Source organism: Sarcophilus harrisii, chromosome 5 (genome assembly GCF_902635505.1).
Source record: "Sarcophilus harrisii chromosome 5, mSarHar1.11, whole genome shotgun sequence".
NCBI classification, from domain to species: Eukaryota; Metazoa; Chordata; class Mammalia; order Dasyuromorphia; family Dasyuridae; genus Sarcophilus; species Sarcophilus harrisii.
This window is the reverse complement of record NC_045430.1, coordinates 270,885,974-270,905,750: the sequence shown is the minus strand read 5'-3', so window position 1 is coordinate 270,905,750 and position 19,777 is coordinate 270,885,974. Positions and strand designations below refer to the sequence as shown.

The following is a 19,777-nucleotide window of genomic DNA, read 5'->3' as shown; positions in this document are numbered from 1 at the left end:
CTCCAAAGCCATAGCTCCCTCATGTGAGATAACCTTTCTATAGCATATATACCCACAAGTCGATCCAGAGAGGAAGTAGTTTTGAGCACTGCTCATGCAATAACAGAATTCAGACTAGGAAGGGCCCTCCTCACCACACCATTGTTATTGTAGAGTTGTTTTCAGGCGTGTTCAACTCTTCATGATCCTACATTGGGGCATTCTTGGCCAAAACACTACCCAAGCTCCGTGGCAGGTTCATTCTTTCAACCACATTGATCATTGGCCACCATAAAAACAATTGCTGATTTTTTTAGCATCCCCATTATGACCCCAATTTCCTCACCTATTAAATGGGAATGGATGGAAGAAATGTTCTAAGTGGAGGATACAGTCACTTTGGTCCTGATTCTTTGACACTGTGACTTCTGAAATTCACACATAAGGGGGGGAAATGAATTTCATTGTTAATAGTCATACTTAATCAAAGTCAAAAACATTTATCAAATGCCTACTATGTGCGAGCATACAAAGACAAAAACAAGACAGAAGGCTTTATTCACAAAAAGAAACTACCAGAGGCCAAATTTATAAGTCCAAACAGATCTTAGAGATCATCTAGTTCAGTGGTGATAAGTAAGGATTTATTAATATTCACTCATTAGTATTTTAATTATTATTAGGTATTTAATTATTATTTGTGCTAGTTGATACAAAAATAAAACTGCAACCGTCTTAACATCATAAATTTAGGATTAGAAGGAGACTCCAGAGTCTGATCTGTATTAGCTCTTCTGTATCCAAGACAGGCTCCCTCTCTACCATACTGTAATACTCTCCTTACTCTGTCTGTCTCTCTGTCTGTCTCTGTATCTCTTCTCTGTCTCTTCCTCTCCTCCTCCACCTCTTTATTCCTCCTCCTCCTTTTTTTTTCTTTCTCTTCCTCCTCTTCTTCTTTCTCTTCCTCCTCCTCCTCCCCCTCTTTCTTCTCTTCTTCCTCCTCTTCCTCTGCTTCTTCTGCTTCTTATTTCTTCTTCTTCTTTTACTGTCTTCTTCTCCATCCATCCCCCTCCTCTTTTTCCTCTCTCCACTGGAGGAAAACAGAAGATTCTAGTTTTACAGACTTAGTGAATATTGATTCCCAGGTCAAGTCATGTAAACAAGTCACCAAGCACCTGCAGAAACAAAGAAATGCCTCTCCAGAGTAAACCTGGCTGGTTACTTACTATGCATGGCACACTAAAGGCTGGGAGGCTTGGACCTTATCTTAAGAATTATTTTCCACCACCTGAGTCTGAAATCTCAGATATCTGACAGTCGCAATTTTTGGCAAACGTAATTCTGTTATGACTTCCACAAAGTATGTGGTGGGTGTGACTGTGGAGCCAGCATGGGTTTGGAGCAGCTAATGATCAGACATTTACAGTTAGAAAGACCAAGGAGTTGAGGCCCAGAAAAGATAATGATTTGCCCCAAGTCACTTAACCGGAAGGACGCATCAGAGCCGGGAGTCTGACCCAGGCAGGACCCTGAATTCCAAAGCCTTTGAACCTTTCCTATGTTGCCTCTCATCTTCTCTTTATCCTTGATCACTTAATAGGACCATTTTGGATGGCCAAGAATCATAGCAGATCTAAATCTGGTTTCAAAAGTGAGTTTCTTTGTGGCTCAGGCTATTATTTTTAAAGGTCACAGTGAGAAAAAGATGCCAACTTTTCCTAAGGAGAGAAAGGGTTAAATGAGAGAGAAGAAACTACTCTCCAAGGTAAAAATAAATCTTCACATAAAGAAGTCAATAAAATTGACTTTCCCCTAAAATCGTACATGTCAGTTTGGACTTGCAGAAGGTCTGATGTGACATGCTTCAATCATCCCTATTATGGGTCAGCTCAGCCTTCTTTTGGGAGCTTCTTAGATTATAAGAACAATTTCCATATGTAATCAGGTGGGTTTTTTTCATTGCCAAATAGTTATTTTGGGCAGTTAATTGTTAACTTTGAAAGCTTTTCAAGAAGAAGTGTAATGTATAAGTATAAAGTATGATGTTAGAAGTTCTATTGATTGAGTTATTAGAGTACTTAACATCAGAGAATTTAATCAATCCTTTTTTGCTGATCACATTGGAAAGGACACTTAAAAAAAAAAGATAAAAGTAAAAATAAAATACAACTTTAGGGATCAAAATAATACTTGAGATGAGTGACTGAAGAGCCAAGTTCATGTTGGAAATTGGTCAATAAGCATTTATGGAGTGTCTGCTGTATACAGGCACTAAACTAAATCCTAGAGATTCAAAAAGAGGCAATGTAGAGAGAATACTGTGACCACAGTGTTGCGACTCATGATCTGAGTCAGGTGTGGTATGGCACACCTATAATTCCTGCTACTGGGGAGGCTGATGCAGGTAGATTGATTGAGCGCAGAAATTCTGAGCTACAATAGATGAAAAGTTCATCAGGCGTCTTCATTAAATCTGGTACCGACATACAGAGCTTCCATTCTTTTCAGTTGAGACAACCAGAGCACAAGTAAAGATCAAATTTAATAAATTCAAGAGGCATAGAACAGCAACAACCGAGATCATCAATCTAGGAATCTAGGCACAAAGGATGGTATCGAACTCATTTCTTATTTATCCTCTTAGAATTTTATGCATAGATATTTGTTTGCATGCCATCCCCCCTCCTCTCCTCTCCACCATTAGATTATAAACTCCTCAAGGGTAAGGACTTTCTTGTGCCTTTTTTTTTTTTTATTTCCAGTGGTTAGCACAGTACGTGACACAGTAGGCACTGAATAAATGTTTGGTGCAGTACATGCATACAGTAGGCACTTAATAAATGTTTGACATGGTACCTGGCACACAGTAGGCACTTAATAAATATTGATTGATTGTCTTGAATACCTGAGTTTAACTACTGACTAGTTGTGGGCCCCATGGGAAATCAGTTAATCATCCTCAGTTTCCTCAGCTGTGAAATGGGGATAATAATAGCACTTATGTTGCAGACTTTCTTTGAGAAGCAAATGAGGTAACATTTGTAAAAAAAAAAAAAAACTACGCAAACCTCGAAGCACTATAAAAACACCAGCTCTTATTAGTAATAAGATTAATAATAAGTCATTAATAATAATAAATCACTGACCTTTATAAATTAATGAGATTAATATTAAGTAATAATGATTGTTATCTGGAAAGGCCACATGTAGGAGATAGCCCAATTGAGCTGTGCTTTGAGGGGAGATCTGGATTCCAGAGGCAGAGGGGAGGAGGGAGTATGATTTGGACATAGAAGACCAAAGGGTCACAAGATAAGGAAAATCCATCTGGATTAAATGCCTGTTTTCCTATGACCTCTAGTTGCCGAGTTGTTTTCCTCCCTTTGCCTCCATCACCCAAATCTATGTAGTAGAAACAAAACAAAACACAGAATGCAGAAGCTTGCTTGCATGGGGCATGCTTTCACTGGCCTTTCCAATAAGACTCTGACTCATTTTCTTTCCAGAACGAAGTTTCCATGTTGAAAAATGAGGTAGCCCAACTGAAACAGTTGCTGTTAACACATAAAGACTGCCCAATAACCGCCATGCAGAAAGAGTCACAAGGCTATCTAAGTAAGTAACTGGCTTATTTTCTTTTTCTGACTCGTCTCATTCCAGACTCATCTTTTTGTAGCGGAGTCTTCCCAAAAAGGAACTCAAGAACTAAACTTTCTTATCCCTTTAGAGATTAAGCACTAGATGGTGAGTAGCCAGACCATTCCATCCTGGCAAAGCCTTCTTCATGTGCCAAAACACCAGTGGGAACCTTGGCTCTCCCCTTATGCTTTTGGCTGCGTTTGCCTTGGAAATCCAAGTTGGGAAATCCCACCCAGCTTCCATTCTCTTGTGTGGCCAGTAGAGAAACACTCAGTTGCCAGTGGACTGCCAAGCCTCCCAGATGTTGCTTTGGCTTCAGATACCTTAAAGTTCTCCAGGAAAGATGGAAAGATGGAAATAGGAACCACATTTACAGCTGAATTTCCTTATTCCGAATCCCTTATGGAAAGGAGTGTTTCTGCCATAGCCACCACTAGTTCCTACCTGGCCCTTAAGAAGCTTGAACATAAATTAGAGAACGAAGTGAATTAGAGTAGGATTCACATCCCCAGAGAGTAGCTAGGACACGAACCCATTTACTACCTGAGCTCTGTCCATGCTCACAGTGCAATTGAGTTTCTTCAGACTTGCCAGTAAGAAACAATGGAAGAACTGTTCTACAGAGAGTTAGTTGGCCTGGGTTCAAATCCAGTCTGTTTTACTGCCTGTATGACCTTAAGCAAACCAGTTTCTCGGGGCCTCTGTTTTCAGCCTTACACATATCAAATTGGAACATCCCTGAGTATCTGAGCCAGATAAAAATGTACTGGCAGCTATTTTCAAAAATCAATAAGTACAATAGAAGACAGATAATGTTAATATGTGATTTTCTAAGTCTAAAAATGCTGCAGGCAGAGATCCTCAAACAGTTTAATGGCTGCCATTTCTATTTAAGCCGCACATCATGGGTCTGGATGATCTCTGATTTCTTCAGACCTTCTTTTCCCCAAAGGCAGTGTTAGAAGTGACTGGGGGCAGGGCAAAGGTCCGTGTGTAATGGTTTATATCAACATGTTTTCAAACGAGTTTTTCAACTGCAATGTTCCTACCTCATAAGGGTCCTTCTCCCATCTTGGTAATTTGTATATTACTAAGAGACAAGTTCATATAAAAGGATCTCTCTCCTCGTACCATTTTATAATGGAGAAAGTTTGGGTTTGTTGGAAATTCTAAGCTTGGAACCCATCCCCCACATCACAGGCATGTGGGGAAGAAAGTGCTTTGATAGATGCCAGGACCCAGTGGGCAGGGGCTGGGGGAGAGACAGCTGGCCTCGGTGTCAGGAAAGTTTGGGTTCGAGCGTGACACCCAATAGGTGACTTTGGGTATGAAGCCCGGGTAATTCTCATTGCAGACCAAGTGATGCTGGTTGTTGGAGGGAGCTGGGATAAGCTCACAGGCCTGGCTCAAAATAAATAAACCAACAGATATTTCTGTTTCGCTTTGGTTTTTACCTGAACCAACACTCCCGGTGTCAGAGGCAGCCTAGTATGAAAGTAGAAAGGGTCCTGGATTTGATATCAGAAGACCCAGGTTCAAATCATGACCCTACCACTTATTATGTGATGGGCCCATTCCATCCCCCATTTTCTCATCCGTCAAATGAAGGAATGGGGCTGTGTGGCCGGTGAGGTTCCTTGCAGCTTTAGGGTCACTTTCCACATAGTAGGTGTTACTCGACTCTAACTTAGAGTCTTATGGAATTGTCTGGACCCTAAAACTTATAGGGGCTAAACCTGGTGTCATGCAGAGAAGGTGGGATTGCACAATGAGGAAACTTCTATCTAGGGTCTCAAAATCACAGTTTTAACGCTCAAGGTCATCTGGCAACAATCCCCTCAGTTTACAGCTGAGGAAGCTTGAGGCCTAGATAGCTTAAATAACACACTTCTTAGGTCCTCACAGTGGCAGCTAGCATTTGTTCCGTAAAAGACAGCGTTTGGGGCATCGGAAGCTCAGTTAGCTTGGCCACAGTGTCGCAATCGGAGTGAGTGGGGTCAGGACTTAAACCCAGGTCTTTTCTGACTTTGCACGAGGCCGGCCGTCACCCGCTAGTGCTACGTTGTCTCTGCCACTGTGGTCACTGTTACTTAATGGTATTAAGTCACAGCTCTGGAAAAGGAATTTGGAAACAGAGTTTCTACTTCCTTCCAAGAGAAGCTGTTGAGAAATTCACATACATCAATTTGGAAAAAATGTTTCTCTAAGTGTCTCTCAGCCTTCTGCGAGTCCGTACAAGAACAGCGCAATACATTGGGGTATGCATGCGTGTGTTTCTCCCAGGTCCCGAAAGCAGCCCTCCGGCCAGCCCTGTCCCGGCTTGCTCCCAGCAGCAGGTCATCCAACACAATACCATCACCACTTCTTCATCGGTCAGCGAGGTTGTCGGAAGCTCCACTCTCAGCCAGCTCGCCTCTCACAGAACAGACCTGAACCCCATCCTTTAAGACTCCCGGCTCCCCCGTTGCTGCCGAGACGAGCAGTGTCCGCCTCCTCAAGAGCGTCCTTTTTCCGCTAAGGGCATTTTTAGAATTAACTCAAACCTGGAAAACTCCTCGAGCCCTTCCAAGACTGGCTTTCGTTCATTTTTATAGTTATAATTAAAATGTGTCTTTTATACTTAGTTATAAAAAAAAAAGGGAGTTATGCAATTAATATGCTATCTGCTTGGGAAACACTTTGGTGCTTTCTTCGACTTTCTGGTACCAGTTATTCATTGATAAACTGACCTCTTTCTGTACATAGCCGTGGCTTCATTCTTCTCAGTCTAACCCCAAGACCTCAGATCGAGAAAGTGGGTCATCTCCAACAATGGGCCCTATGGAATATTCCACTGAAACTCCTACTGAGGTAACTGGGGGAATCCATCTGGGGGAAAGCATCAGCGCCAACGTTGGGCCTGTGACATCCCCAGATTCCCAAGGTATATTTCGAATCTTTTCACGGCTGCTGTTGTTGTTTTTATTCTCTTTTTCTTTTTAAAGAAAATTATATAATACATGGATGTCTGAACAAAGTAAATAAAATAAAACTGACAAAAAAAATCTCTCTAACATGTCTATCCCTCTTCTCTCTTTTCATTCCCTTGGCCTGAACTTTCTCATTATCTCCCTAACAAGTTTATCCTTTCTCCTTCCCTGTCTCATCAGTGACATTTCTCCTTTTCTCTCCATCCCCTTTTTTTCTCATTTCCACCTCTTCTCCTCCTTTGCCTACCTCCCCTTTTCTCCCCACAATGAACTAAAAATAAAAAGTTGTTTTTTAAAACAACACACTCCTCAGAACGATTGGCCTAGCTCTGGCTTTCAATAGCCCTTCACCCACAGCTGGGGTTCATTTAAACTCTCGGTTTTTACAAAATAGAAACCAGGAGATGTTTCGTGCGCCTGATTTAATGTTTTTAATAAACAGAGTGAGTTAGAGGCAGCCTTGCCACAGGTGAAATGCTATTGACAGGCAGCTGTGGGGACACTGGGAAAGGGAGCTTTGTTCAAGCTTGTATTGTGAGTCAGTGCCCGATACGGGTAATAACATCACACCCTTGAATTACAACGGGTTTTATATGGCCCGTCTGTAACACTGAAAATCCATGTACTATATAATAACTCAGAGGGGCTCTATTCACTACACACGTTGCGTTGTTCCATCATCGACTGCTAATAGCCTGAGATTTATTTTCCGTTTTAAGCCTGGGAAACCAACTTGACCATCCTGATGGGCAAAGGAAGAGTGGCGTCAAGTCCTGGACAAAAAGCAGTGTTTCCACAGGTGCTTTTCCTACCCTCCCATCACATGGAAAGTAGCCTTTGGCTCCAAGGAGGTTACACCAGGAAAATGGCAAAGAAGGTTCTCGGCTGAACTCAAAATGATTTCTCGATTTCTCATCTTGACAACTTGTGTGAAATTGCACATTTCAATGCTGCCCGATGAATCAAGGCTGGTCTCTTTGAAATAAGCTAGTCAGTGGTGCTAACTGACAATGAGACTTTTACTTTTTCGACAGGTGGTGTGCTTCATCTCCATTTTTTTTTTGTCTGTGGGTTTGTTTGCTTCTAAAGATCAGCACTATAGTTTTTCTCAAAAGTTCCCCAAGCAATGAATGTGGAATGTGGTTTTTTTCCCCTTTTCTTCTCTCTCTCTCTCTCTCTCTCTCTCTCTCTCTCTCTCTCTCTCTCTCTCTCTCTCCCTCCCTCCCTCCCTCCCTCCCTCCCTCCCTCCCTCCCTCAGTGAATAGAGCCTCTTTGGAAAAAAAAATATGAGGGTCACAAGTCATGATTTTAAAGACAGTTTATGTACTACAGTTAACTCTTTATTGATATTTTTTTCCGACAATTCTTGCCATGTATGCGACTGCTTTCAGAAGAAGGTTTTGAGTGTACCATGTAACTCATGACTTGATTATATAGTCTAAGAACCAAAAAAAAAAGTAAGAAAAAAATAAATGTAAAGGATTTTTATTATATTTTAGACAAACATATAATTTTAAAGTATTTTAAATACTGAATCTATAGTTCACTTTTAAAAAATGCTCCAGTGGTAACAACTGGATGGGTTTGCTTGATTTTTGCCTCCCAAGAAAGTGCTCAAAAAGGACTAGTTTTGAAAGAAACACATCGTTTGTATCTTAGCTTTGAAAAGAGGAGGTATTTTTCATTAGAAATTCCTTTCTAGGACTTTCCCATCTGTCCTAAAAGTAGGAAAGGAGGATCCGAGGGCTAGATGGGCCAATGCAGTGTTCATTTTATGATTTTTTTTAATGGTTTTTTTTTTTTTGAAGGGGGAGAGACACAAGTAAAACAAAACTTTTCTCATTTTCCTGTCTATGAAGTTCTTAATGAAACAGACTTCTAAAACTGTACTGCTGATATCAGAAAGCCCAAGGAGTGACATGTCACTAAATCAAGGTTGGATTTTCCTTTTTGTTCAGCCTCTTAATTGATATATTTCTCCGTTAAGCTGAAAGCCTCTGACGGTTAAGAACTTGCCTGAGTTTTTCTTAATTCAGCAACGTGACAGCCTGACTGATGGGCATTCTATATAGCTCAATTACGTCTGTTTTTTATGCTAAGCAGGCCAAGCCAACCACACGGTAGCAAAGCAGCCTAAACGTATAATTAGAATAAACTGTCTTCTTTCCAGACCGAGGGCCTTTAGGTGTATTCATTAGCAATGGGGAAATGCAGGCAATAAAAGATGTCAGGGGACTTGTCAGGACTTCTGGAGATGCTGAACAGAATGGATGGCTTTCCGGCCAAAGGCAACGCCGGACAGAGTGATAGGGGGGATGTCCCCCCTGGACCAACTTGGCTCTCTAGCACCTTAAGTAAAACATCACGGAATCCTCTTCCTTGCCCCAAACCAGTCCCTTGCCTTTAAAATCTTTCTGTTCAGTGTGTCTCGACATGTAAGGTGATGACATGTTCATTGTGTCTCTAGCCCCTCCTCCCTCCCATTCCTTTCGAAAGCCATCTCATCCGTGAACAAAATCTCATTTTCCCAAGAGCACCTCCTGACCGGAGGCCAAGAGAAAGAGTTTACAAAACCGCCTTTCTTCATCCAAATGTAGTTTGTTCATTATTGAGAGCATCTCTATTGAAGATCTCTTCTAGGCTACCTGGGAACTTTAACAGGGCCTCCCAGGCCTTATTTGATGGGCGCTAACAGCAACACAGATGGGCACACCTGATGGTGTGTCTACCTCACGCCAGTCGAGGTACCACAACTTAATTGCTTCATGAGAGATTTCTCAACATCCAAGGCCCAAACAGGTAGGGCAAAAATCCCGGCCCCACTTGATTGCAATAATTGTCAAGCTGTGTGTTGTAAGCTCCATGGTTTTTCCTGGTCCTCCCACTTAGCATGCCTCCGCTCCCCAAGCCAATTTATGCAAGCCACAGTCATAACACTGTGCTCCCGGGGTGTTTTATAAGGATGAGAATGATTTAAGGAGAAGTGAATATCCCTGGGAGCTTCTCCATGCAATGCAACTAAATACAGCCCATATTAGAAGCGGTGGCAAGGCAGAGGGAGACGGCCAGGTAGTGATCTGCCCATCAGTTACACAGATTTTAGAGTAGTAGCAGAGCTTGTCATTAATTTCATAAATGCTTTTTTGAGGGGGGGGGGAACAGGAAATCCATGTTTTTAAGCAACTATAACTGCCATGAAAATAGCCTTTCAGCTAGGATAGAATGTGCTTCTTTGTGGTTTAATGTCAGATTTTCTCAACTATATCCATTGAATTATGAAGTCAAGTTTGAGGACCAAAGCAACATTTCAACAGGAAATTTTTCATTTAGAATTTTATAACATATTTATTAATAAATGTTATTTTTAAAACATTCCATCTGAGCAGTATTCTTGTGGAGGCCATCCTCGTTTTTGGAAGTGTTAGTTTGTAGTAAGCCCAGCTGTGCAGTATCCCCCTTGTCCGGGGTCTCAGATGGCCGTTCTCCGTCTCGAGATGGAAAAGTTTGCTTAGGTGGACACTCGGGGTTTTCTGGGGCTTCGTTGTTCTGAGTTTTCTACAATCTGCTTCTGAGCACTGAGAAACAATGATGGCAATTATTTCCTATTTGATTTTCCAAGGAGCCCTTTTATTTTAGGCAGCCAAGGTCAGCTAAAGGGGAATCCTTATTATAACTGGAAATGCTTTTTTTAGCCATCCGACATGGCTCACAAATGTCCAAATGACTGCGCCTCGCCTTGCTTCTGTTGAATTCTTTCAGTGAGTACCATTCCCTTAGCCCACCTATGGCATGGACTTCCAAAGCCCTAGTGGGCTCCACCTAGAAGAAGGGAAAGGAGATGGCAAGTGAAGATTTGAATAAGAACCCTGCCTATCAGGACAATTGGAAGTTGGAGTCTCTTTTCTACTTTTCACCTTATTTATATTTTTAAATTGCACTTTAGTGTCTTTGTTCCTTTCCTATTTCTCTTTCTGCCCCCACCCCCAACTTCTCTGTCCCCGGTCCTTTGGCCCTCCTCTCCCTGTCTTTGCCCCCCCTCGCCTGTTTTCCCTCCTTTTCCATGACTCCATGCAAGTCCGCTTCTCCCACTGGCTCAGACGTTGGCACTGGTGATTTGGACAAGCTAGCATCTCCTGTGGTTGTCAAGCCTCGTTGGGTCTCCCGGCGACCCGAGATGGGGACTGAAAAGAAGCAAATGCCAGGGAGTAAAACCGGCCAGTGCCCCGAAAGCCTCGGCCTCCATGCCGTCCCCTGGTGGCACGGGGATGTGCTGAGATGCAAAATGTGGGCAGCGGAGCCTCAGCTAGCTTTCCAAATCCCCTTTTTCTTCCTGAGTACCAAAGTGTCCTGAATGGGTGAGGGGCTGGATTGTTCGCGGTCAACATGGTGGATGCACTTTAGCTAGTTTCCGACCTAATGTAGCAATGAGCCGCTGGGATGCCAGCGGCTGGAGATGGCGGGCTCTAAGTCCCTCAAAGACTGCCGCCTTATCTCCTGAGGGGCAGCATCCCTGCTTTTAGGCTCTGCCCTAAGGACAAGCGAATGCAAAAGCAATAATATTTCTAGTGAAGTCAAATACCAAAAAAGCCCCCTAATCCCCAAATTGACTCCCCCCCCAACTCTATCAGTGCATAGAGTCATTGTAAAGCTGGAAATGAGTCTCTTCTAAAATCTCTTTTTATTTTTCTGTGTTAGGGGAGGGGGGCGGGAAGAAGGGAGGGAATGGTTCCAGTGACCATTGCTAAAATTGTTTTAAGAACGTTTCTGCTTCTTATTCTGGTTTTCATGAATTTTCTTTGGGAAGCTTGTTTTCTCACCAGGTCGGAAGAAGAGAGGCCCAAAGCCCGGATCTCGTGTTCACAGATGAACTCGTTCAGGGCTCGATGGCTCTCTCGTCAGACTTGTGCCTTCATGGGGCAGGTTTCCAGAGTTACAATTAGACCCAGTTCTGATATCTGGCATGCTAGAAATCAATATCGCCATGATTTTTCCTACACCCTGCTCACTCTCCCTAGATTAAGCTCTATCTTACAAGCTTCCTTTTCTTTTGTAAAAGAGTTTTGGACTCAGGGTGCTCACAGAGAAGGCAGAGCCCAGAAGACTTAGTGTAAATATCCCTTGGAAATGGCCATGTGCCCCCCATGCCTCTCGCGGTCCGGTTTCCCCGTTGAGAATCTCAACCCCGCACGCGTGACTAGAGATGGTCAAAGGAAAGGGGAGTGTTGAGAGAAGTGGGCTTTCTCCTTGTATCCCCAGTACAGTGCCTTGCACATAGTATGAAATGAATTCAAGCGGATGTGATTACGACCGAGGAAACGCTCCAAGCCGTTGGAATGGCTCGATCGGCTTAGTCTCCTCTCTCCTGCCTGGGTACCGCGACACCCATCTCTGCCTCATGAGGACGTTTCTAGAGCCGATGGGCTACCTCTGAGAAGCGTCTTAGAGGGCAGAGTCTTTCTAGAGAGGTAGAGCTTAGTGGATGGAACTTCAAAGGTTTGGAGGTTCCCAGCCCCCAGAAAAGGACTGTTACGGGGACAGCTAGAAGAGTGGTGATGGCCCACAGTGGGGAAGTGAGAGGAGGGGGCCCTCCAAAAGGTGCTGTCACTCGGAATTGTGGGTTTGGGGCTGTTTGTCATTGTCAACAGCAAAAGTTTCCATGTTTGTTCGTCTTTGTTTAATTATGTAAAGCAACCACCTTCCTTCCTGGGAGGAGAGAACATTTTGGTACATACATGTAAATATTCGCTGCCGCCTTTGATATGTTTAATTTTATGTTAAGCTTCTTGTTGTTTTTGTTGTTGTTCTTGCATCATGAACACATGTATTGTTATAAATGGACAATGGGTTCATTGAAACTGTTCGACTCGGTCAGATTTTTACATCTCTTTCTATCGAGAAGAGACGAGATTTTGTGCATTTGTACAAATGTTAATAATATCACTGCAATTCCAATATAATAAAGCCTTCAAGTGCAAAGAAGGTCTAGAGCTCGGTGTGGTGAATCTGTGGGTGTGGGCAGGAGGGGGAAGCGAGGCCATCCGTGGCCTCAAACTGGGGAGGTCCGGGATCCCCTCTACCTTGCCCATATACCTTGGAAGGAGGGAGGGAGGAAAAGGGAGAAGATTTCTTTTCGCCACAGTCCTGGGGTCTCAGCCACTCACTCCCGGTTTCCCCTTGGTTTTCCCAGAGATGATTCATCTCACACCATTGCTCTCCTGGAAGGAAATCCAGCCCAACTTTTCCAGGGAAGAGACTAGCAGGGATGGGGTATCCCGAGTCAAGAAGGGCACTAGTACTGCTTCACGATATGCTACGTAAAATAATCATCATGTTTGGAGCAAGTGAAAGGCTAGTTCACAGCAGCTGGGCAAGCCTTGTGTCAGTCTTCCCTACAGTGAGGAGGGAGATTAGTCCAGCACCCTCCGTATCTGCTCAGGGTCCAAACACTCCCCTTGGAGTAGGGAAATAAACACTAACTAGTCTTTTATTTCACTAGTGTTCAATGATATCTGCAAGCAGCTAGATTAGGGTAGATGCAGCACCGGAAGAGCATTGTTCAAATCCAGCCTCAGATGTCTATTAACTCTGGGACCCTGGACAAGTCACTTCCTCTGTCTGCCTCAGTTTCCTCCATTGTAAAATGGGTGTAATAATTTCACCCCAGGGTTGTTGTGAAGATCAAAAGAAAGGATATTTGTAAAGTGCTTCACAAACCTTAAAACACTATATAAATGCCAGTTACCATTTTGCTCATGGTCCACAGTCTGACCTAGAAATCTGAGTCAGCACAGTTATATCTGGCTGACCTATATGAACAAAAAAGGAATGAATAAAGTGCTTACTATGTGCAAAGGTCCAACAGAAAAGTAAGGCAGTCCCTTTCCCAGGGAGCTCCCGTTCTAATGAAAGACACATATAAGGGTTCAGCTGCAGGGCAGATAGAAAACCCTATGGACCCTAAAGTGCAGAGGCAGAGCAGATGGTAATACATCTTTAATGTAATTTCCACTGATAGAATCGGATGTCTTTCTGTTGTTGAACCATTTGACAGTGCAGAGGAGTTTGGGAGCAAGAACTTTCTTTTCTGACTCTTCAGCTAAGTTCCCCGGTGGGTCCTTCTCCCCAAACTTGGGTATTTGCCCACTACCATATGTCACCCCATATGCAAGCCAAGGCCATGCAGACCTGTGGTTCATCACTGCTCTTTCCTATTCCCTTCCTGAAGAAGATCCATTTGAACCTCACTTTTCCGTGTTTTAAACAATATGGAAATGCACCAATCACTTGTGTCTCCGCTCTGAGGTATTCCAAACCAGGCTCTTTTATTGAAATCGGGAGGCAGGGCACAGGGGAAGGGAATCTCATGTTCGTAGAAGAGAAAGACGAGAACTGGACCTGGGATTTTTCCTTTGTGGCCACGTTAGACGACGACACAATAAAACTTTAATGAAGGTAGGGAGTTAGACAAGTGAATGCCTTTAAGGATCCTTAAAGGGAATTTCTTCAGCAGACGTGCTTCCAAGTTGTACCAGTGAGCTTTTCAAACTTTCCATGACTTGAAGCACAATCTGAGGCACTCTCTGAGGTCACTGACAAATACACATGGAAAACGGGGAAAGCCAGGACAAGTTCAGGTAACCATCGGTAATCCATGTTGCCCAAAACAAAGGAAGAAATGGGAATAGTATGTAGCAAAACTTGGCTGGGGTTGGACTCAACAGCCTATGAGAGTCCCTCATTCTATGATCCAATGATCTGATGACTCTTTCTAGCCATTCATCCCTCTGATAACATTCCTTACCCCATTTTTTGGCATAATCCTTCATTGGAAATGTGTTGCAGCCTGCTCCCACCCACCAAATACCTCCCGATCGCCCTTTGGGTGACCCCCAACTTTAATTCTTTGGAGACTCGGGTATTCTGTGACTCACAGTGCTACAGATACGTGGAAGAATATAGTTGTTAAAAGATGCTTTAGCCCTAAATTTATTCTCCTTTTGCCCATAAATGATGTAACCGATCTATAATTTAGGAGAAGGATTGAAAAGATCAGAGATAGAAAATAGAGTTGCTATGGTTGGGTTGTTTTCCTATTGTGTCCAACAGTCCACGACCCCATTTAGGGTTTCTTTGGAAGAGCCAGTGAAGTGATTGGCCATTTCCTTCTCCAATTTATTTTACAGATAAGGTAACTGAGGCAAATGGGGTGAAGTCACTTTTCCAGAGTCCCACAGCTAGTAAGTATCTGAGACCAGATTTTAACTCAGTAAAATAAAGTCTTCCTGACTCTAGATTTCGTTGCTCTAACCTGTCCTGAGAAACTAGTTAAAATGGTCCAAAGAAGAGTTAACAAGAATGTGAATTAACATGGTGACAATGTGTGTGTGTGTGTGTGTGTGTGTGTGTGTGTGTGCGCGCCCTTACACATGTAAAAGGAAATAAGAAATGCTATTTAGGAAGCATAGAAAGTGGCAGGTGATAACCTGAAGGAATGAGGAGATGACAGAATCAAAGGTAGCTTCTTGGATTTGGACTTCTTTGTCTTTGCAGCTCTTCCTTCCACAGCTGCAGGAAGGTTTGCCGGTAAATCCCAGCCACTGGCTCCAGACTCTGAGGAATTGGGCTCAGATCCTACTTCTGACTGTGTGACTTTGAGTAAGTCACTTCAATTCCCTCAGTTTCTTCATATGTCAAAAGATAGGTCTGTCATCCCAACCCGAGCCAAATTAATGGCCCTCTGAGCCTGTGAACATGAATAAGAGGCAAAATCTGTACAGTTGCCTCCTTCAGGCACAGGCCTATTGAGGCTACTGCCACAATCCAGTTGTGAGGGGTTCATGGGTTTAGCTGGTTGGTGGATCCTCTAGAACATTTTCCAGAGAGAGAGAGAACTGTTATTACAGGTTTCTGAGTGAGGGTGCAGCTAAAGGTAAGAGGAATAAATGCAAAACCTTGTACTTGGATTCAAAAAACTAATTTCCATATTCAAAAGGAAATAATGTGACCTAATGACAATTCATCTGAAAAATATCTGGAGGGCTTAGGAAATTCCAAACTTGATAAGACTCAACAATGAGATTATGGGGAACTTTAAAAGTGAGTACAATTTTAGGCATCACTGTGAAATGCAGGATATTTAATACTAAGGAAATTAAAGTCTTACTAGACTCTTCCCATTCAAGTCCCATTCTCTCTCTCTCTCTCTCTCTCTCTCTCTCTCTCTCTCTCTCTCTCTCTCTCTCTATTTTGTGCCTCCACCAAAAAGCAAAGACACAACATTGGAGCTGTCCAAAAGACTTACATTGAGCCTAGGCAAGCTTTTGGGGGGGACTAGAAGTAGTCCTAAATTCAGGCAGCACAGGTTCCACATAGTCCTTTTACCATACCCTATGTAACACCCCTCCCCAGACCATCTTCAAGAGTTTCTGTGGCCCAAACCTTCATCCCCTTTAGCAAACAAGTATGGAGATTCTTAGAATTTAGCCTTAAGTTTTTGAAAACTAATGCCCAGAGAGACTCTATTTGCCCCTGATCCTACTTCCTCATGTCTGTGACTTGAGTCACAGTGGGAAACCCAGCTTTTCTACTTACTCAAATGCTACTAGATCAAAAGGGCAAGGGGGAAAGGGAGGGGTCAGAAGTCAAGAAAGGGAGAAGGAGCCAGGTATGAAGGGCTCTAGAATCTGCTAGTCTGTGGATAATAGAGAGCCATTGGAGTGAACCGAAGGAAGGGAGGAAGGGTGAAAGCTCTCTGCTTTAGGAAGGCCACTTGGCAACTCAGTGGAAGATGGACTGGAGCAGGGGGGAAGACTTGGGGCAGAGATACTGATCATGAGGCTGCTGCCACAATCCAGCTGCCGGAGGATGAGGGAATGTTCACTCCCATGGCGCTGTCCTGTGAAAGTCTTGGCCATTCCGTCCTATAAAGGAGGCATTTAGTTGGTATAGTGCTTAGATTTCAAATCCAGCCTCAGACATTTTCTAGCTATATGCCTTGACCAAGTCATTTAATTTCTGTCTGCCTCAGTTTCCTCATCTGTAAAATGGCCACAAAAATAATATCAATTACTTCCAAAGGCTATGGTGAGATAAAATTAGACATTTGTAGAGTGCTTGGCAAAGTTTAAGGTGCTACACCAAAACTAGCTGTTAACATCATTATTATTCAATTCATCGTAAGATCACCTTCCAACATATGAAGGGGCTTTCGTGTTGCCATGATATCATGCAGACAATCTTGATCTCACAGCTTGGCCATCTCATCTTTTTTGTTCGTTTTTTAAAAATAAAATGCTTTCCTCTTTTTCTCCCTCATAATTATTATTATTCATTAACATTATTCATGATTGCTTGGAACGTTCCTGTTACCTGTGTCAAGCCTTCAAACATTTCAGGGTCTCCTACATCAATCAATCAATCAGTAGATGTTTTTTAAGCACCTTCTCTATTCCAGGCACTATGCTAGGTTCTAGGGGACCCAAAGGCAGAAGAGAAATCTTTCCAGTCCTCAAGGAAATTACCTTCTCACAGTCAATCAATAAATATTTACCAAAAGCTTACTGGGGACTTGGAGAAAGGTAAAAGACAGCCCCTGCCCTTAAGGAACTCAGAGTTTAATGAGAGATAATCTGCTATCATCTATTTACAAAATATAGACCGAATAGATTGGAAACAATCAACAGAGTGAAGGCATGGGCTTAATAGGGATCAGGAAAAGCTTCCTGTAGATAATGGGATTTGGGCTGGGATTGAAGAAAGCCAGGAAGTGGAGATAAGGAGGAAGAGCAGTCCATGTATGGGGCATGACCAAGGAAGAAGAAAATGTACACCTCAAAAGGAAGTCAACACGGTCACATATTGGTCAACAAGCATTCATTAAGCACTGACTGTATACCGGGTACTATGTGAGACTCTGGGGGATACAAAGACAAAAAGGTGAAATCATTCTTGCCCTTGAGGAGTTTATATTCTAACAGGAAGAATAACAGAAAAATATAATCAACATAAGCATTTAGTAAGCAACTACTATGTGCCAAGTATGGTGCTAGATGCTAGGGATGCAAGTATAACTACACACAGAACATATGTGAAAATGCATTTGATCGATGACTCAAAAGAAATTTGCTTCATCATCTACACGATGCAATGAATGCCATTTGTCCCAACTACGCTGTTCCATTGGAGGGCTCAAGGCAGGGAGCTCATCCATCAGTTTAATGCACTTTGAACAGAGACTGCACACAGACAGTGAGTAGAAGCTTGGGTTCCACAGGAGGAGCATTGCAAGCTGAATTACATTTGGGAACCAGCATGATATTTTTAATGCCCCTGCTGGGGTTATATGATTATATAAGACCATAGACTCTAAAGGACTAAAACTGAACATTCTCCCAAAAGGCAACAGAAAGAGGAGCCTGCTGGTTACCCCAAGGCATTACAGTCAATCATACCCATTTTACAGATGAGAAGACTGAGACTCTGGGGTTAAATGATTTGCTCATGCTGGCAAAATATTCAGCCACTTGGAATAGTAGCAGCATGTTATTTCTTAGGGGCAGTGATTAGTGATCAAGCAAGGGATCGACGACTCAAAGCTGATCACGGGAACGATCACTTTTGATGCAAAATAATCTAAGCGAGAAAGCACAAGAAAATGTGGCTAAAGTCATTGTCAAAGAAGTTGACGTGAAAATCAATGTGCCATGTAATCTAAGAGTAGCCCTCTCTTTTTTCTTTTAACAGGAAAGGATTAACAAAGCCCCTATTCAACTGCAGGAAGAGGGTCACGGTCATGAAAAAAGTCTGAAAATTGTCGTCTCCATTGGAGATGCTCTGCCCCCGTGCCTGGGAGGCTCTCTCTCCTCATTGCTTCTTCTCAGAATCCCTGACTCTTCAAGGTTCAACTCAATTGCCGCCCAAGCCAGGCTTTTCTTGATTCCCCCATTCGTGTTTATTGTGTGTGTTTACATATACTTGTATGTATCTGTATCTGTACATATATGTATCATACATGCATATATTATTTAGTGTTTAGATATACGTGTATTCTGTATATTCTGTATTTACTTTTGTACTCCTCACATTCAATAGAATGTAAGCATCTTGAAAGCAAAAACTGACTCGCTTTTATATTTATACCTGGAGAGTTCGACACATAAGAGGGGACTTGATAAATACTTATTGATTGTTTGGAGAAGCAACGATAATGAGAAAAGACAGAAATCTCCAACCACCAGCCCAGCACTGGATAGCACTTAGCAAAGTAAATCAAAAACCCGATGCCATAATGGTCAGATGAGAAATTAAACAGAAGACCCATCAGCTATAAGAGATAGTGTGGTGTATTGGCTAGAGCAATGAACTTGAAGTAAAGAAGATTTGGGTTTGAATTACTAAGGACTTAAAAACACTTCTCCTATTCCACCATGATTCCAGAGGACAGACGGTGAAGAACGTTACCTGTTTCCTCTGGGAAGTATTGAATTCAAGATGCAGAAAGAGACCTTCGTTTTTAGACTTGGCCAACATGGGCATTTCTTTTGCTTGTCTGTGCATATTGGTTGCAAGAGTTTTTATTTGTTTTTTGTTTTTTCTGAGGGGGAAGTTGAAGAAGAAAAAAATAACTGTTAGATAATTGAATCAAATAAAATTTAATTTCAAAAAGATTTGAATTTGAATTCTACTCCAGACTCATACTAGCTTTGTGACACAGGTCAAGTTGCTTTGCTTCTCTGGACATTTATGTTCTTATCTTCAAAAGAAAGGGGTTAGCCATGATTCCAGAGGACTGAATATAAGGTATTCTACCCATTTCCTGGGTGAGATAGGATGGACTCAATATGCAGAATGGAACGTGCATTTTTAAGATATGGTCAGTGCAGAAATTGGCTTTGCCTAACTAATTGTGTTCTTTTTATTCAGTTGGGAATAGAGGGGAAAGAAAAACAAATGTTTGTTCATTGAAATAATAGTAACCTCAAAACAATAAAATATGGAGCAATCTTCCTATGACCTGAGAAAGTCCAGCAGTAGCCAGTTTGTTGGGACCATGGGATTAGGGCAATCAATGTGAAGTATTAGAAACTGAACGAATCTTTGGAATTCTTTATGGGATCTTTAATGCCCACCAGAAATGGGGCGCTCATTTGGCAAAAGGAAAATGCAACTGGGAGAGGCAGATGGTGATAGAC

General features: G+C 42.5%; 1 protein-coding gene across 5 annotated transcripts in view; it reads left to right on the top strand.

Annotated features, from left to right (window-relative positions):
* Nucleotides 1–19,197, top strand: part of CREB5 (cAMP responsive element binding protein 5) — a 457,922-nt gene extending 438,725 nt beyond the window's left edge. For 4 of the 5 annotated variants that reach the window (XM_031940517.1, XM_031940513.1, XM_031940515.1 and 1 more), the window contains 2 exons: nt 3,486–3,594; nt 5,902–6,287. In XM_031940517.1, the coding sequence (XP_031796377.1) occupies nt 3,486–3,594; nt 5,902–6,065 (273 nt within the window). In that variant the 3' untranslated portion in view covers nt 6,066–6,287. Of the gene's footprint in view, nt 1–3,485; nt 3,595–5,901; nt 6,288–18,329 lie in introns of those variants that run through there. The other variant, XM_031940514.1, reaches the window with a different exon arrangement.
* The last annotated feature ends 580 nt before the right edge of the window (nt 19,198–19,777 follow it).